Source organism: Daldinia decipiens (genome assembly GCF_022478715.1).
Source record: "Daldinia decipiens strain CBS 113046 unplaced genomic scaffold F4813scaffold_4, whole genome shotgun sequence".
NCBI lineage: Eukaryota > Fungi > Ascomycota > Sordariomycetes > Xylariales > Hypoxylaceae > Daldinia > Daldinia decipiens.
In genome coordinates, this window is record NW_026054547.1 from 1,322,762 (window position 1) to 1,347,683 (window position 24,922).

General features: G+C 47.0%; 7 protein-coding genes across 7 annotated transcripts; 1 reads left to right on the forward strand and 6 right to left on the reverse strand.

The window, feature by feature from the left end:
- Positions 1-1,316: 1,316 nt before the first annotated feature.
- F4813DRAFT_232029 (uncharacterized protein) lies at positions 1,317-4,511 on the forward strand. Its single transcript, XM_049239927.1, has 3 exons — positions 1,317-1,858; positions 2,183-2,413; positions 2,787-4,511. Exons 1-3 carry the CDS (start codon positions 1,668-1,670, stop codon positions 4,327-4,329), a joined length of 1,965 nt encoding a protein of 654 aa, XP_049103484.1. The 5' UTR covers positions 1,317-1,667; the 3' UTR covers positions 4,330-4,511.
- Positions 4,512-5,442: 931 nt separating this feature from the next.
- Positions 5,443-9,149, reverse strand: F4813DRAFT_347908 (uncharacterized protein). Its single transcript, XM_049242006.1, has 5 exons — positions 9,085-9,149; positions 7,988-9,017; positions 7,061-7,546; positions 6,904-7,011; positions 5,443-6,852 (listed from the first exon to the last, which is right to left on the reverse strand). Exons 2-5 carry the CDS (start codon positions 8,756-8,758, stop codon positions 5,869-5,871), a joined length of 2,349 nt encoding a protein of 782 aa, XP_049103485.1. The 5' UTR covers positions 8,759-9,017; positions 9,085-9,149; the 3' UTR covers positions 5,443-5,868.
- Positions 9,150-10,193: 1,044 nt separating this feature from the next.
- On the reverse strand, positions 10,194-11,618 carry F4813DRAFT_232054 (Metallo-hydrolase/oxidoreductase). Its single transcript, XM_049239928.1, has one exon. It carries the CDS (start codon positions 11,413-11,415, stop codon positions 10,357-10,359), a length of 1,059 nt encoding a protein of 352 aa, XP_049103486.1. The 5' UTR covers positions 11,416-11,618; the 3' UTR covers positions 10,194-10,356.
- A 609-nt stretch (positions 11,619-12,227) lies between these two features.
- F4813DRAFT_386052 (uncharacterized protein) lies at positions 12,228-13,235 on the reverse strand (the record flags this gene model as incomplete). The annotated part of the gene is made up of 2 exons (XM_049246357.1): positions 12,228-12,507; positions 12,592-13,235. 2 exons carry the CDS (start codon positions 13,233-13,235, stop codon positions 12,228-12,230), a joined length of 924 nt encoding a protein of 307 aa, XP_049103487.1.
- Positions 13,236-13,616: 381 nt separating this feature from the next.
- On the reverse strand, positions 13,617-18,633 carry F4813DRAFT_232061 (canalicular multispecific organic anion transporter 1). The gene is made up of 2 exons (XM_049239929.1): positions 18,495-18,633; positions 13,617-18,343 (listed from the first exon to the last, which is right to left on the reverse strand). Exon 2 carries the CDS (start codon positions 18,269-18,271, stop codon positions 13,820-13,822), a length of 4,452 nt encoding a protein of 1,483 aa, XP_049103488.1. The 5' UTR covers positions 18,272-18,343; positions 18,495-18,633; the 3' UTR covers positions 13,617-13,819.
- A 526-nt stretch (positions 18,634-19,159) lies between these two features.
- F4813DRAFT_347915 (Annexin) lies at positions 19,160-21,174 on the reverse strand. The gene is made up of 2 exons (XM_049242007.1): positions 19,549-21,174; positions 19,160-19,488 (listed from the first exon to the last, which is right to left on the reverse strand). The coding sequence occupies exons 1-2, from the start codon at positions 20,560-20,562 to the stop codon at positions 19,201-19,203; spliced, it is 1,302 nt and encodes a 433-aa protein (XP_049103489.1). The 5' UTR covers positions 20,563-21,174; the 3' UTR covers positions 19,160-19,200.
- Positions 21,175-21,181: 7 nt separating this feature from the next.
- On the reverse strand, positions 21,182-22,282 carry F4813DRAFT_232123 (uncharacterized protein). Its single transcript, XM_049239930.1, has 2 exons — positions 21,840-22,282; positions 21,182-21,782 (listed from the first exon to the last, which is right to left on the reverse strand). Exons 1-2 carry the CDS (start codon positions 22,100-22,102, stop codon positions 21,686-21,688), a joined length of 360 nt encoding a protein of 119 aa, XP_049103490.1. The 5' UTR covers positions 22,103-22,282; the 3' UTR covers positions 21,182-21,685.
- Between the last annotated feature and the right edge of the window lie 2,640 nt (positions 22,283-24,922).

Sequence of the window (24,922 nt, forward strand, 5' to 3'; positions counted from 1 at the left end):
TTGCTAGTTATTTCGATTAGATGGCTCTTGAGAGCACTATCTAATCATGTAGACTTGGATAGACTGTTGAAAATAGATGATATACCAACCCTGGCGCTCGTATGACTTGAACTCGCACAACCCTAACAAACGCCGAATGTTACATGTTGAGATTGGTCCGCGTTATGGTTTAGGGTAGAAAAGCATAACATAACATACGTGTAAATAATAGTAAATGTATCGTGACGTGCCGTTACGCGGCGGATTGACATCTAATGTGGACGGTCTGAACGATTGGCTCTGTTGGCTCTGTGAATCAGCCAGCCATCAACCCACTTTCCCAATTGAGACAACCAAGTTCTCTTTTGCGAACCCCTGGACGTACCTGACCTACCTAAGGCATGTAAGGCAGTCTAAGGTGAAACAAGTTGCCCTGCGTCTCCACGAGGTCCAGGTCCTTTAGCTTCGAAGGCCATTCAATTCTTCGGGGTTCGTCCCTGGTCCGAAAATATTGATAGGATTGCCTGGTTTATGGAGTAAAAGATTATTAACCTAACCTAGTCTCTTGTCTCAAAACCTACATAGTAGGGATCAGAGACAAATACGTCGATACGATGAAATATGTTCATTCGTGATGCATTGCCGGCATCGGTATCTATATCAACACTTTGAGCGGCGATCTATTATATTAGGGTTGAACTATGAATATGGAATGGCCAAAAGCGGGAGAAGGATTATTATTAGGCTGACGGAAAAGGTGGCTCTTTGAGGTGTGATGACGAGAGCTATATGTACGTAATATTAATATTAAAGGACCTGCTATAATAACGCCAGCATACAATATGAAAGGGCATTGACTTAACCCCCCTCCCTTTTATTAACCAGATTGCTATCTGACACAGCAAACAAATACTTGCTTTTGAAATACATAGATGCTGTCTATATAAATGCATATACAGTACATTACCACAATTTAGAAAATTAATCTATGAGAACGCACGACATTAGCTTACCGATCTTCAGGAACGGGGGTTTTTAGCGTGAGGAATGTGAGGACCGAGGCGCGCATTTATTTGGCTCTTTGACTCTCTTTACACGAACTGCACGAAACGGGACTTAATCGATAGGTGGAAAAGGACCCGTTATGCGACCGGTTTGGCCCCGACATCCCGAGTCTTCAACAAGTACATACAAGGAAACCAGTGCCTGCACCTGCGCCTGTGCCATAGGAATTAGTTTGCACTTGCCTAACTTTCCTAAGTTTCAGCTGAACAATAAATAAAGAGGCGTGACTTTCAGCATTCGGCTTGCCAAGAAAATAACAAGTTACGAAGCAATCGACAAACAAACAATCTAGGACGCAACATCGCTGGAGGCCAAAATACCACCATATTAAAGGATATTAGAGGAGGATTTCCCGACAACGATCAAACCTTGTTTCTCTCTCCTAAAGGCACTTTGGGAAAGCACTTGAAAAAAAAAGCAGCCGGTTTCTTAAAGCTTGGGAACCATCCGGATTCATGCGTTATCCCTAAGGCCACTTCTTCAGAATAGCCAAGATTAATTGCTAGTGTGAAGCATCGCACCCCGGCTGGCGATCCGACGCGCTCTAAGCGTTGGTGATACAAATAAGAGGCGGCAGCGAAAGACAGAATCGGTATCTGAAGGAGCCCCGGTGGCAATTCACCATGTTTGACCGCTTGCGAAATTCCTCAAAGGATCAGGGTGCGCCGACGATGGATAGGAAGAAGCTCGAGGCCTGGCAGAAATCACGTTCTCAGGGCGTAAAGGGAGGAGACGCGCATTACCAGTATTCTATCAAAGGAGGACCAGCTCCGCCCCCGAGGCCGTCGAGAGAACCCGTCCACCCGACTCAACGGTAAGCCTTTATTTTTATTTTGGGTGGTATATTCACAGTTTGGTATCGCCTGGTTTAGCCATGAGGAATACGGAAACGACAGTACGTCGGCGGGCGACGGCCTTCTGCAAGTTGTGACAATCATATGCATTTCCTAGTGTATCTGGTTTGTTGGTGTCAGCGAATTGAAGGATTTGTCGACTCGAGACGAAAAAAAGGAGCTGAAGAGGATTGTAAATCCTCGTATCGCATTCGTCAGATTTGGCACACCTGTCGCTTCCCCCCCCCCTTCTCTACATCGCATCATCTGATCTATGAGACGATGCTAACGTCACGATACCTCAGTCAGCAGAATCGGCAAAATCTCCGACCCGCACCCCCCGTACAAGCGCCGAACCAACATCGCAATTCGAACTACCCACGTCCCGTATCCTCCGTCTACTCACAACCTTCGCCGGCCGCTGCTACCTTCGCCGCGCGACAGCTGAGAGTTGAAGTTCCGCCTTACAACAAGCCTTATAACCTGAACGAAGTTTCCCCGCCGAGTTCCCCTGACGCCTTTTCACCACAGGACGAGTAAGTGCGATCATTCCTTTTTTCTTAGGCCCATTGGAAGAGAACGGAAACAACCATCTATGAGAAAGAGCAAGGAGAAAGGGAGAAGGGGCAAAGAGGAGCGAGTCGGTGGCATGGAAAGATGGACTGGTAGTGACTGTATTTGGCAGCATGCCTTATATCACCACTGTCAAACAGACATATTACCTCTCCAATTCCCTGTCCCCTGTGTCATGAACTTGGCGCTATTTTTGGGAGTTATTTTTGGAAAGACGTCCCTACTTAAAACGTCAATCCGTACCAAAACCTTTGGATACATCATGAAGATCAAAAGCCTTTTCTGTCCGAGCAGAGACGTCGTGAGATTCAAGCTAATATCCCTCTTTTGTTTCAGGCCCAACCCAGGCGATGTCTCTCCTATAGACGATATCCCAGGCATGTCTCAACTCGCCATAGACCCTCGGGGTCCCGCAAAAAATGAATCTCGCACCAATATTCCAGCAGCCCGTCGCGAGCGTCGGAAGAACTCGGATGCTGCCATGAATGCTCTTCGAGAGGCCAAGTCTCGTGAGAAGCTAAAGCAGCAGCGGCCATATGGCCACGATGTGCTCTGGGACCCGAATACCGGGGAACCTACTACAGATACGAAGGGTAGACCGTCGCAAGTAAATCCGCAACAATTTGTTCAGGGTCTTGGTGATCGCCCAGGCTCGGTATCTCCGCCACCAGCCAAACCGGCTCATCAAGGCCCTATTTCCTTTGGCGACCGTTTGCGTCGAATACGACAACCCAGCGGTAGCCCTCAACCTGAATCAGCTCCACGACCGGCATGGCGAGGGGCTAGTGGTCGAACAACTCTTGTTGCACCCGTGAACGACACAGAAGACGTGGCTCCACTGCAGCTACCCCGGAAAAGTAGCAAACGAGCCGCCCGTGAGGCTGGTACTTTAGCTCGTATTGACTCTGTCGATTCTGAACTTACTTCCCAGCCGCAATCGCCTAATATTGCAGTCGCGAATACAAACGCCAATCCGCATACGTATCCAAGCTCACCCCTTTCGGACGATAACATGGCCGGTAATCCTCCTCATCAATCTCTACAAGTCCCATCGAACGACAAGGCAGTTCGTAGGAAGCCAACAGGTGCCCCCGGCTACCAGCCCCACCAGTCAACCTCTTCGTCCGTATACTCGCAACAAGAAATCCACCCAGCCCAGGCACCACCTGACACGTCCCTGGAAGGTTGGACGCAACCGCCCTCTCGTTTCAGCGTCACCACATACGGAACATCAGACCAATCAGCCCATAGGGAGAGTATAGAAGAGGACGTGCCGCCAGTGCCCGCTCCTTCAGAGCCCTCAATCCTTGACCGCAAGCGTCCGGTAGTCACAGGCTATGATAGCAACTCCCCACGAAAAAACAGCCCTGTGGAACCCGTCAAGATTAGCTTAGATTCGTACTATATGACGGGTGCCGGAAGCAATGTCAAAAGCAGCAGCACCAGCAAATCCGACATCAAGAACAAGGTCATCAACAATATTAGCCTCCACAACAACAGCTCGAAGCTTTCAATTACATCGACAATGGATAAATCCCTCCCCCCAGCACCACCCGAGACGCAGTCATTGGAAGCCCACGATCGCGTGGCGCAGCTAGACGCACGGTTACGGGCACTGGGTAATCGACGCATCAACCTAAACACTGCGATCAAGCAGATGACGGAGCTTATGCCGACGGACCACATCCTGGCGAGCGACGCGGTGGCGCGACGGCGCGAGGAAGAGAAACGCAAAGTAGAGACGCTGCGACTCGAGCTGGCCGATGTCGAGCGCGAGAGCTATGATCTTGGGCTAAAGCTACACCGCGTCTATAAGAGACTCGATCGCAATGCGGAATACGAGCCGACCACGTTGTGGGTGAGGAGGGTTACGGGGTAGTAGGACCAAAGTTGGGGAGTGGAGAAGAAGGGAACATGGGCTGTTAAACAAGCGTAAGGGTTATAGTAGCAACGGTGTTGGCAGCGAGATTTACGTTGTTGAAGAAGCACTGGATTGCTCACCTTCCATAATGCGATACCCAGAACAAGTTGAGACTTTCCCTACTGGAAAGGAAGCGGGGATGATAAGTATCCTCGAGTTTTATTTATTGAGTTTTTTCGGTCATTTGTTTTCCGAAATAGGGGCGGTCTACAGTGATGCTATGCTACGACTACGGCACGACTACGTCTTATTTTATTTTCGGGTCGTTTTCGCCGGCGGCTTTTAGTGCCCTTCCCCCTACTATCCGAGGAGAAGGACGGGGCTAGCTGAGATTAAGGAGAGAGGAGAGCTGGTGGAAGCGTGGAGTTGTACGGCGTGTTCGTTTATGTGGGGTTTTGTGTCTGGTCCCCACGATAGAGGAAGGTCGGGTAAGGGTACCGAAAGGAAGTGTAATCGTAAATATAAATGCGAATGAGTTCAAACATTTTCGTAGTATGCCTCGTAAGCGGACGTGGATGAATGTAATTTGCAGTATGCATACAAGCAAATCCAAAGGGGTTATACACATGGGGTATAAAGAGAATAGACACAGTGAGATTTCAATTAGGTATGAGTGTGACTTCTCCTTTTCATTTCTTGCTTGTCTCCTTACGTATACTGATGTAAGTCCCGTTGTTCCCTTGTTGTTAGACATGTACGATCACATTGCAATATTGCTTAGATACACTGACTACACTTAGCTGTTCTCTTTCATGATACCAGCAGTGCAGGATGCATCGTAGACATTAGGTAGCAAGCAAAAAGAGGCGTGTAAATGTAGAGAAAGAGAGTATAGTCTGTTCTAGCGGAGAGACAAACGATGGGCCATCATATAACAGGTAGGCATGGGATGAAGAAGTACTTATTACAATTATATACAATAGGCATTTTCAACCAAGCTCAGTCGCGAATTAATCCTGGCTACTTCCTAACCTAAGCTATGCAATCATTACTAGGTCCTATAGGCCAGTCCCCTTTCTGCAAATCCATGCTGAGTATCTCTGCAACGACGAACCGCCAACGAACATATCTACCTACCTAGGTACCTAGGTAGGTAGGTAGATACGTTAGAATCATGTGTGCCCATCCGCCTAGGTATTTTTTTTTCCACGCCTGCCTCCTCACCTCGTGCCCTCTTCTCCTCGTCGAAATCAGATCGATGACTTTTGGGGTGTCCAGTCAAATACAACTCGCAAACAAAATAAAGCTACGTCGCGCCTTGCAATAAAGCTAGCAAAGTAGGTGGGCAATGCAACCGTAGACACAACTCCTCGTACTCGTACAATGTGACCATAACGCGCAAACTTATAGGCTTACTTATGGAATAGAAAGCCTTCTTAAACCAAGTCATGATGATATACCAACGGCTTTTTCACCCGCGTTCCGAGCTTCGATTATCGAGAAGATACTTCGTCTTTTCGATCCGAGATTCCAGAAAGTTCAACCGAGTTCGTAACCTCATCCTGCTAGACCCTTCGAACTTGAAGGTGTATTGCTGGCTCTGCAAGGTGGTAGACTCGCGGGTATATCTCCGTCTGAGTCGGCATCTGAAGAGTCGTCTACTACAGGGACTGACGCTGAGCCGCTTCGTAGAGTAGTAGATCCTTCCATCGTGGTATCTGTCGGGGAAACTTGGTTTGATTGTGAGAGGTGGGACGAGACTCGGTAACCTTTGCGTTGCAATGATGAAAGGCTGTTCTGTGTAGGCGACTGCTGCTGCAGTAGCAGCTCCGAAGAAGGTCTCGGTAGTGTAGGGTCAGTGGTAGTTGCTGTTGCGCTCGAGCCGCCTAGCCCAGCTGACATATCTGCTACGGGTATATGATTACTCTTAAGTTCGGGACCATTGCTACTTAGTCCTGGAGCCTGGGTATTTGTGTAAGAAGGGCCATCGTCAGTTCGTTGACGCTTTGCGCTTGGTGTATCTTCTGCCTGGCCGGGACTACCATGCTTGAAGCCCATACGTTGACGCTCGTCTTCAATCTCTGCCTTTGTCCGCCGGTTTCTAAGCCGAACACCGTACTTCTTCCTAATGATACTCTGTTTAGTGCTGAAGCTATTCTGCAGACCATCGATCTTGAGCTGTCGTTGAGCTGGGTCTTCTATCGCCTCTGCTTCTTTGAAGCGAGCGGTATACGTAGTTTCAGCTTGCCGTAGTTCTTCTTCTAGTCTTTCCCGTGTCCTAGGATGCAGATGGGCATACGGGTCCTGCTCCTTGGGCAGAGATCCGGGAGTCGATACCGGCCGATGATGTACAGGTGTTGCAGTACGCTGAGGTGTGGCACGGAACTTTTGCTGACTGCCTGAAGGGTAGGTCAGGACAGATGCAGGCTGAATTGGGCTGTTGTTGCCTGACGAGAGCGTGATAGGCGATCCAGCGTTCGCCGGTCTTTTAGGTGTTGCCGGCATGGTACCATGCTCACCGCACACATGATTAGCAAGATGCTGTTGTTTGTATTAGCTATTTGTTTACAAGGTCAAGATATATTCACTTACATATTGCTGGCCAACCTTCGTGATGAAGCCAGCACCACAGTACATGCATGAGAAGGGGAATCCTTCCTTGTTAGGAGGTTCTTTAGTGCATACTTGCTTCTGAACATGCTATATTTGAATTAGTACTAGACCTGTAAGGGAGTTGACTAAGACTTACATATTCGTAAGGCTGTGGATTATCAAACTTGCGCCAGCATAGAGGACACTGCAACACGGTGGGAGCAGGAGCAGCAGTACGCGCCGCTACTTGCAGCTGGGTCGGCATGCTAGGCTTATGGTTCGATTTTGACATGGGCGTAATTTGGATGGGGCTGGGTGACGGATCGAAGGGTGCTGGGTTAAATCTAGACCTGTTTCCTTTCCGGTCATCGAGTACATCACTATTCTCATAACCAAGACGCTCAGCGCGAGCAAGGGCGTTGATGAGAGAGCGTGCGTCAATAGTTCTCAATCGCTTCTCCAGCGCCTGATCTAGGAAGTAGTCACTGGCCTTTTCGAGTACGTCATTGGCCAGTTCATTCAGGTCAGCAGTTGAAAGGTGCGAGACAATCTCGTGCTTTGATTCGGACACCATTTTGGCACCAAAATCTTTAATAGACCGTCGAATTATAACTCCGTTGGAGTGGTGAATAACAGCGTTCAGCTAGTGATATATTAGTATCTGAAATTTAGACCATCAAGTCTCGCGTATATAGAAATGTAAGTGAAGCCTATTCTTGGGTTGAAGGCGCAAAGGTCCTGGGGAGGTTGGGGGACAGAGGGGATGCAAGACAAGAAACAATAATGCGCTAAATGATATTGTGGATAGGTACGAAATCTGTAGGAGTGTATAAATCCTCTTGGGACCACTAAGAACTCCAAGTAGCTGCAGATCTTGTGATGTAATCCTGGAGATGCGAGAACAATTGAATGCAATTGACGAAGCGCAATGTGTGAGAGGGGTAATAGCTATATAATAGCTAGGAAACGTGCTGGGAAGGATGAAATGCCACTTAATAGTAATATGACAAGTAAGATGAGAATAAAGAGGTTGAAAAACAGGACAGTATAGTTGAAACATGGCTAAAAAGGAAGATACACTTACAAGGAACGCGTGGTGGAATTCTGAACCAAGTAGGCACTTCTCCCAGTTGTCGCGAATGACCCTTCTCACAGCAGCAGGGACAGATTGCTGCATAGCATGGGTAAGACGAGATAAGTCATCAGCAAACTTTGGGTTCTCGAGATGGTGTTCTCTTCGGGGAGACGGGAAGCCCTGAGTAGGAGAGATGTTTGGTAGCTGCGGGTTGTTGCTTCCCGGTCGCGAATAGGCTCGAGGCGGATCTACGATGGAAATCTTATGCGCCGATCCTGTGGAATGGCGTTGTAAAGGTTGACGCGATTGAGAATGAGGATGTGGTTGCGAGGGTGTGTATATTACCATTGGTTTGAGTGGTTTCGCTGCAATGGGTGGGAGTGTAGGTGTAGGTGTAGGTGTAGGCGTAGGAGCCGGAGGTGGCGCCGGCGCACTTGCCGATGCACTTGCCGCTACCGCCGCCACTGCCCGGGCTGCCAATACCGGTGTTGCAGTTGCGGTCGGGGACGGCGCTGCCGCTGCCGGTTGAACGGGTGTTGTCGAACCGGATGACCCTCTTGCCGGAGGGGTTGGTCCCGAGCCGTCAGCCGCATCCCCGTTAAGTCCATTAATGCTGCGAGGAAGACCGTTTGGGTAGTGTGTTGCAGGGTTAACAGCTGGCTGGTTACCTGGCGACGGAGCTTGTACCTGTACAGGTGACGGACTAGACGCGGGAGGCGCCGGAGCTGTTGCAGCTGTTGCAGCCGGTGCAGCTGGTGCAGATGGCGGTTGTGCTTCCATAGCCGCGCAGTTGGATTGCTAACATTAAAATGTGGATGATTCCTTAAAGGGTTCACGGGCCGCCTTTGTACATAAAATTGGTGGTAATACTGTTGTACTTAGGGGATTTGCTTGGTGGGGACAGGCTCTAATAGTTTTTTTTTCCTTTCCCTTTTTTTTTTTTAAAAAAAAGGGAAACCGTATAATGAGTAACTGGCTGCACTTGTTCTGGTTTTTGTCTGCTTAAAGATTCTCTTTACTTATTGCTTGTTATTGGTGCCTGGTAAAGCAATTAGCGCATGTATTCGTCTGACCGCATGACATGTTATATCCAGGTACTTACTTACTGCTCCTGGGGAAAAGAGTCTAACAGGCTCCTTTTTTTTAATCAGCATTTAAACGTACCAACACCAGTAAGAATTGAATTTAATAAACAACAAACAGCAAGCGGACAAAGTAAAGAGGATGTCCGGGACTATTAAAGTCTTTTTAACTTGTGGGTCCACATAATCTACATTATTAGTAGCTGATTTTACCTCCGATTAGTGCTAATTAAATAAGGAAAGTGGATGTACTTAATATTTGAGCAACTTATAAATGGCCCACGCTTAAAGAGCAAGCTCGCCCATGATTGGCTTGTACTCTATCTTGCTACGCGAAAGGTGTGACATTGGCCCTTTTTAACATGGCAAGCCCCAAATGTCTTAACCCGGATGAATCAATAAGGTTCCAATACAATCCGCGTTCTTTTTTACGTACCTGAGGGTATCCTTTCTTCTTTGCGACCGAAAAGCTTATTAAGTACATTAGGTACATACTTCATGTAAGTAACACCCAGGCATATTGGGTTAATTTAGGTACTGTACCCCATGCAGGCAATTTTTGATTTATTAATATAACCCTCAAGCATTGCGTGACATCTCGTCAACTGCTATGTACGTAAGGTATGTAAGGTATGTAGGGTACCTATGTAAGGTATATTTCATGCGTACGGACTACGCTCCGAACTTATAATTTACAGGTGTTCAAGGTAATGTTTCCATGCTCATATAAGTAAGTGTTCATATCTAACTGCGGTGCGATGCATTACAAACAAGCCTGTACATCTCTCATAAGAGGACAATCTGTTGGGTCTCGGGAAATAGTGTAAGACAACAGAGAACTAACCTAGACGCTAGGACTCGATCTTTTATTGAACAGGCCATCTTATCCCATCCGAAATGGGCTTCGAACAAATTATCTAGTTACACCATCGTACATACAATATATACAATCTGGTTTACGGCTTACTGAAGAGGGCTAAGAGGATACAAAGTGCACATATATCATTTTCATATATCGGTCCAGTTTAGGCTGTTTTCAAAGTTCATCTGATAAATGAACATGCATCTACCTAACGAGAGATGGGTATTACCGTATTATTGAACTTATTGAAAAGGGGAAATTAAATAGCGATTATATGACTGGTCAATTAAATTTCTACTTAGTTCATCCACAACGCGGCCCGCGATCCTGCAGAAAATCCCGATTCCCGATTCCCGTCCTCGCTGTAACACACAGCACAAAGTCAGGTCATCTTGCTATTCAAGTCTCCTTATTAGGTACATAGTCTCACTCATTCAGTTTCCCGGGACTTTGAATTGGTACTGCTCCCCGCGGTCAAGATAAGCAACTCGCTTACTCCACCCCTCCTCGTCAACTTTCTTCTTGAAATCCGATAGAGGCGACAAGAAGACATTGTAGTCGTCGTAATGAATCGGGATGGTCACGTCCGGGTTTATGAGCTGCATCAGCTTTAATCCTTGCTCGGCATCCATCGTCACCATCAAGAGGGGTATTGACGGGCTCGGAATTGTCGTGCCGCCCAAGTGCACTAACATGAGGTCGATCTTCTCGTTCTTAAGCCGCTTCGGAATTTCCCTGAGCTCGTCTACAAACAACGTGTCTCCCGAGATATAGATGCGGTAACCCGTGTCGATGGAGCCCGAGTCGCCTCCGGTCGGGGCCGTAAAGCTATAGCCAAGCTCGATAAGCCATCCGTTCGTTGGCGGCACGGCTTTGAGGAGGTTGTTGACCATAGCGAGCGGTCCCGGAGGCACGTGTTTCCCCGGCATCCCCGTTACCTTGATGACTGGCACCTTGCCGTACCCACCCGCATGAGACGGGTCTTTGCGGTCAATGTGGAGTATCATGCTCTCGAAGAAATCTAGATCGTGCACAGACTGGAACGCATCTTCTTTGGTCTCGCCCGAGAGGCATTCCTTAGCGTGCGGAGTCGTGATGATATCGAACGTCCTGTTCAGCGATTTTTCAACGAGCTGGTCAAAGTGGTCCTCGTGGTAATGAGACAGCAGGATGCAGTCAATTGCAGGCAGCTCATGTAAATCTACTGCCGGGTTTGTCTTTCGCTGAGCGGTCACCCCTGGACCTAAATGCACGTGGTCGCCAGCATGCAAGAAGTTGGGGTCAGTAAGGATTCGAAGTCCTTGCCACTCGATCATCGTTGTTGCTGTACCTATAAAGTATATACTTGCATCTTCATTATTCTTGGACCCTTGAGGGTCGGTGTAAACCTTTTTCACCGGTAGTTTCGTAGTGTCTTCATTGGGGGCCGTTTGATCTTTAAGCAAGGGTTGCCTCTTCAATGGATCAAGATGGAGATGGCGCATCGAAGTCATCTTGAACCGCGTGATTTTATTGATCAATAGCTTTTAAAGCATTGTTTAGTTAATCAAGGCGATGCTCTGAGAGTTAAGCCAACTATTCTATAAGCAGGCTTGTATCATGACGTGGACCTTCATATTAGATGATGTAATACACCTTTTCATCGTCACGAACTTCTTATATGTACTAGGTTAGCCATCTACCTATCAGAATGAATACATCAATTTATCCCCTTTAAAAGTTTCAATTATGGGTTTTTATATGAGGTAAATATGAAGCAATTGTATTTTATAGTTAACGTTGATTATGGGAAACGACAGGTCGCATTCCAATGTCTGGTGTATGTTGTTCTCAACCATCGGTTTACGATTATTGGATCGGGCAATTCACGTTTAAATAAATCAAGCGCACAAGGAAAATCTAATGTCTGAGAACTCCCATCATACTTTGTAAACGAAACGCAAGTATCATTGACTATAGGCTATCTTCGTGAGACCGCTAACTCTAAGTAGGCTAGCGAGAACTTTGCATATAAGCCACCAGTAATCCCTATGAAGCTGTTTTTACTTCAAATAACAGGTAGGCTAGGAAGAAACCTGCCTAAATGAAAGCCAAACTTCTTAGAACCTTGGTTAAATCCTCAGAAACGCGAGCTTCAGATCTCACGTCCTTCCTCCTCTTATCCCTAAAGCATCAAAGGGTATCTGTGCTGTAATTGCGGGGCTACACCAAACAAATAAAACCAAAAAGAAACAGGCCATAATCTGTCCAAGTTACACGCGTACCTTGTCCGCATCCTCAACGCAAATCCTATTTAGGTTCACTCCTACTTCCGATCTTTCCTCTTTGGGCTTTCGGGTTGAAACTCCCCAAATGTAGGCGAGACCATCTTGTCGACATCTCTCGATGTCTGCTCCGTAGCCTGACTAAAGGATAGATTCGGCGGGGGTGGTAGTACGAGGCGTCTCTTCGTAGTATGTCGGTCGTTCGAGAGTTCTTTAGTGAACTTGGTGCTCCTTTCCGTGTTGGTGACGTTCTCGAGTACGTGCTTGGGTTTGTCGTCGGGTTCGTTAGAAGAATCATCGCTTTCGATGACAATTGGGTTGCTGTTGCTCCCCTTGTTAGTAATGGCCTTCACTGACTCACGAATCTGAGGAATAAGACGAGGCTGAGGTCCGCTCTCCTAGAACAGATCCCTCATTTTCTGTGGGTCTTTATTGAGTCTCTCAGCCATCGCCGTTAGTTTGTCATCAATACGATCAGCCCAGCCATCGTAAGAGGATATACCCAGTTGCTTGTGACGGTGGGTTGGCAGTGGATTTCCCGAGTGTGCGAATCCCCAGAAGACCTCGACTATTTTCGCTGCCATACGTGGCTGGTCTTTTTTCAGCTCCCGCCTCTCATATTCAGTATCCGGTCGGTTCTGTTCATTAACACAGTCCTGGTGGTATACGGGTGACACGCGAGAACCGAGTAAGTAATTGATCATGAGAGCTCTGTCTTGCGCGAGATCAGCCACTCGCTTCAAGATCTCCTCGTCTGAGAGAGAAGCGAATTCTGGGCATAGGCGGGTACTTTTGAACTGCTCCAAGTCATCCTTCTCGCGGCTCAACTCAAAAGAACAGATGAACTCATCGATATTACGCATATAGACGTTGTAGATGGTTGGTCCCGGAGGACGTGCCCAGGGATATGACCAATCGAAAGTCGATACTTCATTGAACTTCAACTTCAGCTCGGTGAGGCTAGGCGCTTTGTTAAAGGGTAGAGTACACCCCCGTATAGGCGTACCCTGATCGGCGCAATTAGCGAGTAGTGGATAGTCACTAGCCATGGTTGATCTGATCGCTCTCTTCGAAGAGAACTTGGCCTAATTAACCTGTCGGTAGATCATGTAGAAGAGATGATGAGTATCATCAACGATAGGAAGCATGTAGCTTATATAGGAAATATATTTAATGCTAGAATCAATACTAGTGACGATGTCCAACTTCTTCGGGAAGGTGATGCTGTCACGAATGATATATAGATGCACTGACAGAGTTCCGGTTTCTCTAGAGAAGTCACGTAGTTCGGAAGGTACTGCTTACACCTTATGAGTCTGCGGTCTTTGATACGTCCCTTGAAACAGTGCGCTACGGCAATGACAGACAAATACTCCTCCTTATAGGAAACGGCGTTGTCACATGTACCTAATGTAGTAGAGTACCTAAAGAGGGATGTGACTTCTTTTTTTATTTCGTTTGTCATTTTCCAAGTCTATCGTACCTGACGCTCAATTTGGCACTTGCTTAATTTATCCGGTAGCTCTTTCCTGGTGAGGGATGTACCTACATACATGTAGGTACCTAAGGTAATATCCAATCTGCTAATGTATTATTGTACCTGATATATAAGGTACTTAGGTACGTTGACCCCCTATCTTAACCCGCCAGCTGGTCCTGCTTCGACCACTCTACCGGCATCTAATCTAATAAAATAATCGGCATCTTTGACCGCTTCTAATCTATGAGCAATCGTGATAACAGTACTCTCCTTTAATTCCGCTAAAAGGACATCTTGGATGGCGAGGGCCGTCTTCTTATCAATCGACGCAGTTGCCTCATCCAAGATGATAATAGGGCTCTTCCTGAGAATGGCCCGTCCAATACCCACGAGCTGACGTTGGCCCTGGCTAAGATTCTTCCCCCCAACATCAATGATCGAGTCTAGGGACCATTCCGGCCCTAGGACACGCAGTAACGCCTCCTTGCGTTCATCATCCGAATGTTGCTCTAATGGATCTAGGTTCTCTCGGATCGTGCCTGGGAATAGTACAGGGTCCTGCGCCACGAAACTGATTCGTTGGCGCCATGTATGTACGTCAACTTTAGAGATATCCTGGTCTCCAACGCGGATCTGCCCCTTTTCGGGGTGCATCGTTGCTAGAAGGGCGAGGGCTAGTGTAGATTTACCAGATCCCGTTCGGCCTAAGACTGCGCAGGTCGATCCGCTAGGAATTGTAAAGGAGACATCAACTAGTGAAGGCTCAAGATGCGGTGCGTACTTAAGCGTCACCGAATCGAACGTGATACTATCCTGATACGAAGGCCAATACGCAGGGGGTTTAACATCTCCATTGGGCTCCTCTTCTAGATCCAAAAGCTCAGTAACCCTCTCCACGGATACGAAATCCATCTGAAGTTGGCCATATGTTTTACACAGAACGTGAGTAGCCTCAACTAGCTGGGCAGCACTCGTGAGCACGAAAGCTGTTAAGCCGGGGGATAGTCCTTGAGCCAAGGCTAGTATCGTCAGGGCAAATATAGAAAAAGCGGATAGTAGATCATATCGGAGTTGGAGCCATGTTTGCAAGCTCCAGTAGAAATGATCCATTTTCTGAAACATGTCGGTAGCGACAATGTTACGGTTTTGGAAGTCTGACTGTGCCCTAAAAGCTCGAATGGTGGCTAGACCGTCAACAAGTATACCGAAATTTGACATTAACGGGCTGAGGGTCACCATTTCTAGCCGGCGCAGGCTTTGTGAGGTTGGCAAGAACCGCATGAAAATGGCAATAAACCAGGCTGTCATCCCAAGCGCAACGGCAAAGAATATTGGTGTCGTTAAAGCGATGACGAACAGGGAGCTTAGCCACGTTAAAGACCAAAGAGCAAAGTTCTGAAGCGGATATATGACACCACCATCCAGCATCCCAATATCAGAAGTTAAGCGGTTCATCAAACGTCCAACTGGAGTGACATCGTAAAAACGGAATGTCGCACGGCTTACTCGGTCAACGACCCTGCCGAACAAGTTCCTGGACGCCCTATATAGGATAATGGTAAGACCACACTGGGTCAAGATATACAATATGGTCATAAGTAGCCCAAGTACGGCATACCACGCAAGCCATGGACTGACATCATCTTCAGGGCTTGGTAGCCCGTCGAAGATATGGTCTGCCATATCAGAAAGGCCCGTAGAGGACCGTGCCTTAATTCTTTCGTACGCTTCGCCCCACGCCTTGAGGAACCAGTAGTTGAACACGCGGGCGAACCGGAAAAGGGAGAAAATCCCAATAACCGCCAGCCACCATGTCACACCGCCTGCTTTGATATATGTCCAATAAACTTTAGCAACTACACCGCCCGATGCGCGAGCTTCATCTTCGATGAACTTGTCTGGAATTGCAGTATTCGCTAACTCTTCGGTGACCACCTTGGCTTCATCCTCAGTAGCGACATCGTGCGTTTGCGATGGCATATTGACTTCTCTAGGATATTCATCTGGGTCAAGGATGCGAGCTTTGCCATCCACAATTTCGACTACTTGATCTGCAAGCGATAGACATAGGTCAACCCGATGCGTGACCAGTACAACTGTGCGGTCGTCCAAAAGGGACCCGCGGAATAATTTGCGAACAATAGACTGAGCTGTTTGATGGTCGAGTGCAGCGAGAGGGTCGTCAAGCAGTAATATTCGGGATTGGCAGTACACAGCTCTTGCTAACGCCACCCTCGCCTTCTGACCTCCCGAAAGGCCGATGCCATTTTCTCCGATATTGGATTTGTCTCCATGTGAGAAATTAGCTAGATCGGGCATAAGTTCACACGCGTCTAGAACTTCGTTATATCTAGTCCTGTCTAGAGGGAAATTGAAAAGGATATTGTCCCGAATACTCATGTTCTGAAGCCATGGAGATTGAGCACAATAGCCTACCATCTCGTTGGGTAGAGTAGAATCGCCCTTGACCTGGTTAAGCTCACCCAGGATAGCATCAAGCAATGCGGTTTTCCCGGCACCGACTTTGCCGTAAATAAGGGTGAGGCCAGGAGGGAAGCGTAAATTAAGGTCTTCGAGAACCAATTTGCCGTTGGTCGGCCACGCAAAGGATGCATCCCGGAACTCGATCTCGGTGTTGGCGTTGTTATAGTCGCCCTCTTCTTTGTCCGGTTCATTCATAAATGTCTCTAGACGCCCTATCGCTATAGACGCGTTCAAGAGTACTGTTATTAGGTTGGGCAGTTCTTTCAAGCTACTCTCCAGCATTGTGAAGAGCTGAAGAGCGGGGAAGGCTACGTCAACTGGTAGAGGGCGCCCTGCGATATAGGTCACCGCAAAGAAAGTGAACACTGGGAAAAGGGCACTAGCAGCAAGGTTAGTAGCACTGACCCCAATGGTCCATAAGCTGGTGATAATCTTCAAGTGCAGTTCCTTCGCTCGTGCTTGCATGACGTTTCCTAGCCACTTAGACTGCCAATCATACCATCGGAGGGGTCTAATAGCCTCGACAAATTGTGTAGTTGCTTGAAGTCTAACATCAGTCGCAACTCTTCGAGTCTTCTCAACCTTGATTAGTGAACGAACACAAGCTGCGTTCAGAATTTGAAGAACCACTGCCCAGGCCAACCCAAGAAGACAAGGCCATCCCAGCAGTTGCCAGATGAGAACCAGGGAGAAAATCAGCTGCAACGGCTTCGTGACGAGGTTCGGGAATTCCCAAAAGCGCTGGGCTATCTCATATACATCGTTTCTCATCAAATTGAGGATTTTGCCCATAGTCGCAGGTTGCTCCGGGTTGGTTTTGGCTTTGCCTTGATTCTTAGCTCTGCGAAGTCTTAGAAACTCGAGAAGACGAGCCAAGCGCGTCTTCTTGGGCTTCCTACCAAGCAGCGACGTCTCCTCTCCCGGCTCAATGTTGTCATCAACGCTATCCTCTACACTATTCTTTTGAGGAGCCTCGCCCAGATCTGTACGAAGCCCAAATGATTTCCGTGCTAACGTTTTAGCGTAAACCGCTGTAAGCAGCTCTCCCCGCGACCGTTCATATGCGCGCCGACTAAACCAAAGAAGAAAGACGCCCGATTGGCATGCGACGAGACGGACTAACAAGATAGCTAACGCGTAGAAGAAGGACTCATCTCTGTTAGCGAGGCCTTTCTCGATAGATTGTAGCAAGCGTTGGAGAAGAGCCGGGTTTGAAAGATTAGCCGCTGTCTCTATAAGTCCCAAAAATGTGATGATGATCAAATCCAACCCGTTTGCTCTAACCAAACGATTTATTATAGAACCCTTAAGATCTCGAAATAGTAGATGCAACCTTTCATGCTGAAAGTCATATGGTAGTAGCCAGACGTCTTCGTCATCTAATCTACTTTTATACCCCCGAGATATCAGCGGAGACAACCATGAGACGGTCATGAATTGCCATAAGCTCAAGTTATCCTCGGGGCTGCGAAGCTGGGAAGTAGGGGGATAATGAGAATTTGCGATACCCGTTGGATCTAGGTCTGGGTCTCGCATGGGCATCGAGAGGATTAGAAATATAGCGGCGAGCGCCACACCGACAGAGGCGACATGGGTAATGTTCACTCGCTTCGTCTCACCGTACCACAACACGAGTGATATTAAACCGCACACGACGGTGGTAGTGAATAGAATTAGTAAAGATTTCGGCGTCTTCCTGGGGCGGCCCGCGGCCGTAATGAATAGAGCTACGGCCCATGGCGCCAGCTCTAAGATCCTGGTGGTGTTAAATGGCGGTGATACAGCGGTCAAGATAGCCAAAGCAAGTCCGATTATAGACAGAACCAACAGGGAGAAAGTCCAAAAATTCCAAGATCTCGTACGGATGCCAGGCAAGAGCGCCTCTTCTTTAGCAAAAGGGCGGATCCATTGAGGTCCTTTAGAAAATAGACCGCGGGCGGTATATAACAGAAAACAGCAGCCGGCAATTGCCGCCTGCGCGATCGAGGCTCGTGACACGACGTCCATGGAGGTCAAGTCTTGGCGTTTGTCCAAGGGAGCGTGAGAAGCGAAAAGTAAAGAATAACTGGTCTCTGTAAAAGACGCAAAGAATTCATGTTGGCTTGTATATAATATACTCATTGCGAGGAACCGGAGAAAGGTGCTTGAGCCGCCGTATCCATAATTCAAAGGCGAACGAACGGCCCCGCGACTCTAAAAGCGGGAGATCGTCAGCAGGGCGGAGTTTATTAGTAATAAAAAGGCCAACGAGATCCGAGTGTTCCCTTCACAAAACGCCAAAGAAGAAAAAAACCCGTTTACTGGAGGTCTGTCTCTATTGAAGTTTGCCTAGGTAGGTACATACATGGCTGTTTTTGATATGGATGATTCCAAGGGCCTGAACTTAGGCTCAACAGGCTAGTTGCAGATTTGTCGGTAGCACAAGAGATCCAAGCGGGAGGCGGAAGCTTATGGTAAGCTAAAAAAGAAAAGCTTAAAAGAGCTATGAAATTTGTATGTACATACGGTAGCTGGGGGGGGGGGGGGGGATAAACAACCAAGCAATAAAGTTTAGTTGAAGTATTAAAGATGCAGTGCCACAATGGTCGAGGCCGAGGTACATACCTATATGTAGCGGTCCAAGATTCGGCTGCTTGCAGATGGAAGCAGCTGTCTATTGTGGGGTTTAGCATATTTCTCTGCGGGTGCGGGCAGGTAAGATTGCACCATCCCCAACGGATATTGTGTCTTACTCTTAGGTACATTAGCATTAAATATCTGCATAGAAATTAAAGCCATGGACGACTAAACAGCTTAGAAGTATATCGTCTCGACAGTCACGTATCAATAATAGTAGCGCTTGGAACAGAGTAATAATTGATCGAAAATAGACGACCATTGTCTCGCTTGAAGCGGCATTACAATCATTGCTCACACAACAAGAGCGTAGTAGGATAACATCAACGGAATGGTATAAAGTCGTACAAGACATCCCCGACATGACACTGAGTAACGCCAATCAATGAAGGTAAAAAAAAAAAAAAAGCATGAAAGGCCCCCTTAACGTGCATTTAGACCGGCTCCCCAAGACAACCTAGCATAAGCCTCTCGTAATCCCCGCTTGTTTCGCCTTTAATGCGACCGGCAAGACTTCGACGATAACGCTGCTGATATGCGCCCTTGACATTTGCCATCATCTGCTTGTCCCAGTGGTATCGGACTACTCTCGAGATTAATAGGTGATCCTTCGTACCTAAGCCTGCCATTGCGTCTTCGAGTAAAGCGGCCGCATGCATGTATTTGTCGATGGCGTTCCGCAGCTGATATAGTAGAGCTTCCTCCATATGCCCACTAAACTCCTACAAAAAGGTCAGCACTTGGAATTCGGGGTGGCCTATGTATTAAGTAGCTAAACGTACCTTTCTTATTACATCCTCTAATCGTCGTCTGAACTTTTGCTCGTAGGCATGATTAATAGCCCGTATTTGATTGTCGTTTCTCGTAGATAGTATCGAGCACACCATCATTTCATCCGTACCGACTTTGCCCTCTGTAGCGCGATATAATTCCATGACATCCTGATCGATAGCTTGGGGGATGACCGGAGCACTGTCCTCAGCCCTGTTTGCGCCCAGTACGATCATGAAATGTCTTTCGGTCTTCATGCTGAGATCTCCTTTCACGTCGCTCTCTAGCGACCGACGGAAGGTTTGTTGGTACATACTCTTGATGGCATTCATATCCGCGTTACTGCGACTTAGCAAGACGTCGTTGAGGATCTTTTCCTTGGTCCCGGGCCCATCCATTGCTGAATGCAAGAGATGCACATCGTGGAGTAAGGGTCCCCTGACAACCGCGACTAGTCCTGTCTCGAACCATCCTCTCGTCTCTGATATTATATCCTTCTCGAGCGTGCGGCTAAAATCCCGGAAGTAAGCTGCTTTGATAGCCTCAATCTGTATGGGATCTTTAGAAGATAGTACACGAATCAACGCCTTTTCGTCTGTGCCGAAACCTTTCATGGCGCCCCTCAGTATCCGCGCGTCAGGAGTTGCATCCCATTGAATTTGCGGTAGTGGCCCATATCCTAGACTGTGAGGTGTAGGCGGCCCTATGGGTGCTGGGGGGTAAGGCTGACCATACGGGGGTTGCGCAGGGGGATATTGGCCTTGGGGATATTGATTATACCCTTGAGGAGGACCAGGAGGACCAGGAGGGCGCCCGTATTGATTATAACCCTGAGGAGGGCCAGGAGGGCCAGGAGGAGGGGCAGGCTGATAATAACCTTGAGGAGGAGGTTGATTATACCCCTGAGAAGGAGGGGGCGCCGACCATTGGCCCGGAGGATATGGCTGTGGTTGGCCCGGAGGAGGATACTGACCCGGAGGAGGGTATTGGCCGGGATAACCCGGTTGGCCATAAGGGTACGACATGCTCAGAGTTTGCCTATCACTTGGTCTTTGATCTGAGAATATTTCTTTATAGGGTAATTAAAAGACTATAACTGATTGTTGTTTAGAAAATTTGCGTGTGCTTGATGTTGAGAATGTACAGAATTTGAAAACGTAGTTCAAAAGCGGAGTAGACGAAGGGAGGAGGAATGAAGTAATACAGGTTGCTAAGCGATAAATATATGAAAAATAAGATGATAGTGACTACCTTAGGCTGGGTACATAGCAATGACTCTTAAGAGACGTAGGTACCTAAGCCTACCTAGGTATTTATTTCAGCTTGCTACCTAGAGCTTGCGCCTCACACCTCACACGTTACTGAGGCAGTGAATGATAGCTTCCGGGTAGATTTCCGATAAATGTCGTAATAGGGCCAGCTTCAACAAAGAAACTGCCTTCCATTCGAGTATAAACGTTAACTAGCTTCGTGGCGGAGGCGGAGTCCACGCGTATAAGTGAAGTACCATTCAGCGCTGATATATACCTTTAGGTACATGCTTGTGGCTTGGTGCATCTTGGCTGTGTAACTTAGGCGTAGGTACCTGAGGTCATCCTGACTTGCGACTTGCAACTTTGAAGTACCTAACACTTAGTTATTAAAAATCAGCTGAAAGCCAACATATAATACCTAATACAGTACTTATAAGGTTTAGGCAATATTCCAACGAGCTTTACTAATCGTTCACTTTTACATAGTACTTACCTAGGTACCTATGTACCTTCCATCTGTTCAGTAGTACCTTAGGTACCTAGCGCCAAGCCAAAAGCGCGGAAACTTTCGCCACAAACCACAAGCATTAAAATCCTAGCTGCCTAGCCACAATTTAAACGGCACATTCAGTCCGAAATAAACAAATCAAAATGACAAAATGACGTAGGGTGCAACTTTTATATTGATACCTGTCTAATAGTGATAGAACGAGCGAATAGAATAGTAATATGCGCCAGTGAACACCATTATGTATGTATGCATCGCACCGTTTCCCCCCTCCTCTATGTCTATGTATCTCCCTCAAATGACAAGCAACTTCACCGCGAAACCTTCACCAAGTAGTTCTCACGACCCCACGAAATGCGGAATCGGTGCTAAGCTAGGCCCATCAGCTTAGGAGTGGCGGCAGGTGATGCTGCCAACGACGACAGTGTTGGTAGAGAGACGGCCGGGGTTGTTGATGTCGAAGGTCTTGGCGGCAGTGTCGGAGCTAGATTTATGTTAATTAACTAGGTTAATGATTAATTATTACAGCTGGACAACTTACCCATCCTCGTTTTTGTGAGGCTGGCAGACGACAGTGTTGATGTCGACTAGAGAAGCGCTGATGAGGTAGAGACTCGAAACCTCCTTAAGGGCTTCGCCCCGGAAGGGCTCGTCGAAACCAACTTGGATGGTCTTGTTCACGAGACCGTTGCCAGCACCACCGTGAGAAGACTCAACGTTGATCTTGACGAAGGGACGCTGAACCTGAGCGGTGGCCAAGCCGGTGAAAGCAATGGCAGAGGCGAAGATAGCGGAGAACTGCATTTTGAATGTTGAAGGGGGTTGACTAATGTCGATATTAAAATTATGAGAATTATTTGGTGAGTTTGTTGAATTGTAGTTTGCTTTGAAGATTGCGTTGTTGATGTGTTGATTAAGATTCGACTTTGCAGGATTCAACTACTGGCTTTATAAGAAGTTGTCGTCGACCCTTTAACCATCAGCTCCATTATTAGACTCGCGGACCGCTCATACGGTAAGCGCTAATACGTGTGCCGATCACCACTCGTTAATATTCCCCGGAGGCTGATGTTGGCAGGACGCGGCACAGAAAGATCTGCGCTCAGCTACCATTCGCTCTACGTCGGGGTGCATATTCCAACACGAGATTGGGTACCGGCATATTCTACCACGGACAATATTTCATGAGATTCACTGGAAAGAATATACGATGCATAAGAGGTGTCAGTAATCTATTTGCGCTAAGTACGGTATGGCCACAAATTCTAACGACACTGGCCGCATTGTGGACTGAGCCGAATGTGGCGTAAATGTCGGCTTCGTTTAAAAACCCAATCAGAATTTCTTTGATCCGGCCCCTAACTTCGGACGGCAGGCTCTGTTGAGTACCGGTGTCTTGTCCCGTATCCGGGTCCGGTTCAACTAAACTATCGCTTCTATTCGTGTTGTAGGAAGCACGATTATGGAGACCCTGGATAGAATCTTTATAATCGAAATACATGTAACGATATGCTGGCAAACTGGATGGGTTTAAACGTTTTCTTTCCAACTACCTGTTGCTCCTGGTTGAGTTAACCGAGAGTGCACCAACACCCTGCCGATCCCATCTCCCCTGAGATTGAGGCAACTGGATGCGAACATACGGGGCTGACGGGGTGAGGTAGCTGTGTCGATCAATGAGCCCTACCTTGTCAGGGCAGATACATTTTTGAATTACCCCCGTGTTGACCATCGACGCATCAATATACTGGCTTTAAGGCCTTTGCCCAAGCATATGCTTCAGGTATACCATAGATAATTACTTTATCACCTAAGTTCATCTAATACAGTACGCTCTAAAACTCCAAAAATAGCATAGTTGTCTTAGTATTAGTAACTTACTCCAATTCGAACCTTGTTAAGAATTTTGCACACACGACAGGTCCATGTGCGTCTACAGATTTGAATATATCCAATAGCCTATCTGATTTCTGGCATTATATCCATGCACAGGAATGGTCCCGGTTCGTCCGAACCAGTCGAGAACTCGTTATTGTATGTCGAGACAGTGTTGTTCAGAGGTTTGAATGCTTCAGACTCTATATCTGATCTTCATTGAGTAACACCGCTTATATTCAACTGGATATTGGCTAAATTCAGATCGACGTGCAGCAAGGCGTCACCAACTGCCGCCGCGTAGTCGTTCCGTGCTTCTCGAACTACGACAATATGCGGTGACTATGGATTTTCTAAGGGGATGTATTACGTAGAAGTTGGTCGGCGAACTAAGTCGCTTTGGCCAACTCATTCGGGGACCATAATTATGACTTCTACTGGCCTACCTACACCGATACTCTTCAACTATCCAACCCGGGGCATATCTATAACGTAGTTTCAAGCTGGGCTACGTCCTACGGGTTGTTCGTATATAGGTATATATATCCGCCTCTCAGATATGTATAGCTGCCAGGTAGACCCGTGGTTAAGTTAACTTGTGTGTATATTGGGCCCAGAGGCCGTATGTTATGAGTCTGAATATCATCAAGGCTCAGCGAGGAAAGGGTACCCAATACTTAGGCAGTTAATGCATCTCCCCCCTCCCCAAGAAAAATATTGCCAAATAGAATAATAATTTACTACTTCAAGGAATGCCATGTCTATTAGGATTCCAGATGAGATATCTAGAATAAAGAATATGTTCGGTATGTATAGCCACGAGCTTTCATAGCTACCTTAGAGTTACTTAAGAAGATTTACTAACCACTAACTAGATAGTATAGAATAAGTATATTTACTGAATCGTTAAATTTTACCTTCTTTAAACTGCATGGTTAAAATCCGACCTCCTTTCTGAGCACCTTTTATAATGGGGCTTGATAATTGTTTTCTTCGGGTAGAGCCGCCAAGAGCCCAGGAGACTTTACTTATACTACTCCGAACGCTAGGTTCCATTTTGCCTTACTTCGAGTTAGTTAATACTCACTATATAAGACTGCTAAGATACCTAGGTAGTTAAGCTTAAAACTACTAGTATTATGTCAATAAGAGGGCCCTGCAAAATTTTATAAAGATTAGATTGGTATAGGGGGACCGTAGACATACCTAGTAAACAGAAATTTCTGACTGTCCTTGTCACAGTTTATATAGGGAGTCAATAGTTCCGATATATAGGCATTGCTACGGTACACTCTCCGTACTAATATTACCCTAAACTAGGTCCTAATATATCTTGTAAATGATATAATAATATTGATAGTAATAGTAGGTAATCGTTAGGAGACAAGTGAAGCTAGTATGAATTAGATATAGATCTACATAGAACAGATATATAAGGGGCGCGAAGCGCCTTTGTAAGAGGATAAAAGGTTAAGCGTTAATAGATTCATACTACTACACGGCTACTATACAGCAGCTTCGCTGCTGCTTCTAACATTCACTCTACGTATGACATCAATCAAGGGGTATCTCTGACAGTAATAGCTGGTAATAATGGTCGATTAACTGGGAGGCTATTTTCTGCCAGTCTTTGAAAGAGCGTATACATAGGCCTTGTTCGTCTGCCTTACAGAGTCATTTTATTCTGTAGTCATCCCTAAAAGCCCAGGTCCTAATCCTTGAATGGCGACATGTCATATATTTCTCGAA

Excerpts from the sequence above, each read along its gene's own strand:
- F4813DRAFT_232054 (XM_049239928.1), bottom strand. The coding sequence starts at position 11,415 with ATGACTTCGATGCGCCATCTCCATCTTGATCCATTGAAGAGGCAACCC.
- F4813DRAFT_347908 (XM_049242006.1), bottom strand. The coding sequence starts at position 8,758 with ATGGAAGCACAACCGCCATCTGCACCAGCTGCACCGGCTGCAACAGCT. Across the intron at positions 7,547-7,987 it reads AATTCCACCACGCGTTCCTT|CTGAACGCTGTTATTCACCA; the intron begins GTAAGTGTATCT and ends ATATATCACTAG. Across the intron at positions 6,853-6,903 it reads CGAAGGTTGGCCAGCAATAT|CATCTTGCTAATCATGTGTG; the intron begins GTAAGTGAATAT and ends TACAAACAACAG.
- F4813DRAFT_232029 (XM_049239927.1), top strand. The coding sequence starts at position 1,668 with ATGTTTGACCGCTTGCGAAATTCCTCAAAGGATCAGGGTGCGCCGACG. Across the intron at positions 1,859-2,182 it reads CCCGTCCACCCGACTCAACG|TCAGCAGAATCGGCAAAATC; the intron begins GTAAGCCTTTAT and ends ACGATACCTCAG. Across the intron at positions 2,414-2,786 it reads GCCTTTTCACCACAGGACGA|GCCCAACCCAGGCGATGTCT; the intron begins GTAAGTGCGATC and ends CTTTTGTTTCAG.
- F4813DRAFT_232061 (XM_049239929.1), bottom strand. The coding sequence starts at position 18,271 with ATGAGTATATTATATACAAGCCAACATGAATTCTTTGCGTCTTTTACA.
- F4813DRAFT_347915 (XM_049242007.1), bottom strand. The coding sequence starts at position 20,562 with ATGTCGTACCCTTATGGCCAACCGGGTTATCCCGGCCAATACCCTCCT. Across the intron at positions 19,489-19,548 it reads TAGAGGATGTAATAAGAAAG|GAGTTTAGTGGGCATATGGA; the intron begins GTACGTTTAGCT and ends ACCTTTTTGTAG.
- F4813DRAFT_232123 (XM_049239930.1), bottom strand. The coding sequence starts at position 22,102 with ATGCAGTTCTCCGCTATCTTCGCCTCTGCCATTGCTTTCACCGGCTTG. Across the intron at positions 21,783-21,839 it reads CCTCACAAAAACGAGGATGG|CTCCGACACTGCCGCCAAGA; the intron begins GTAAGTTGTCCA and ends ACATAAATCTAG.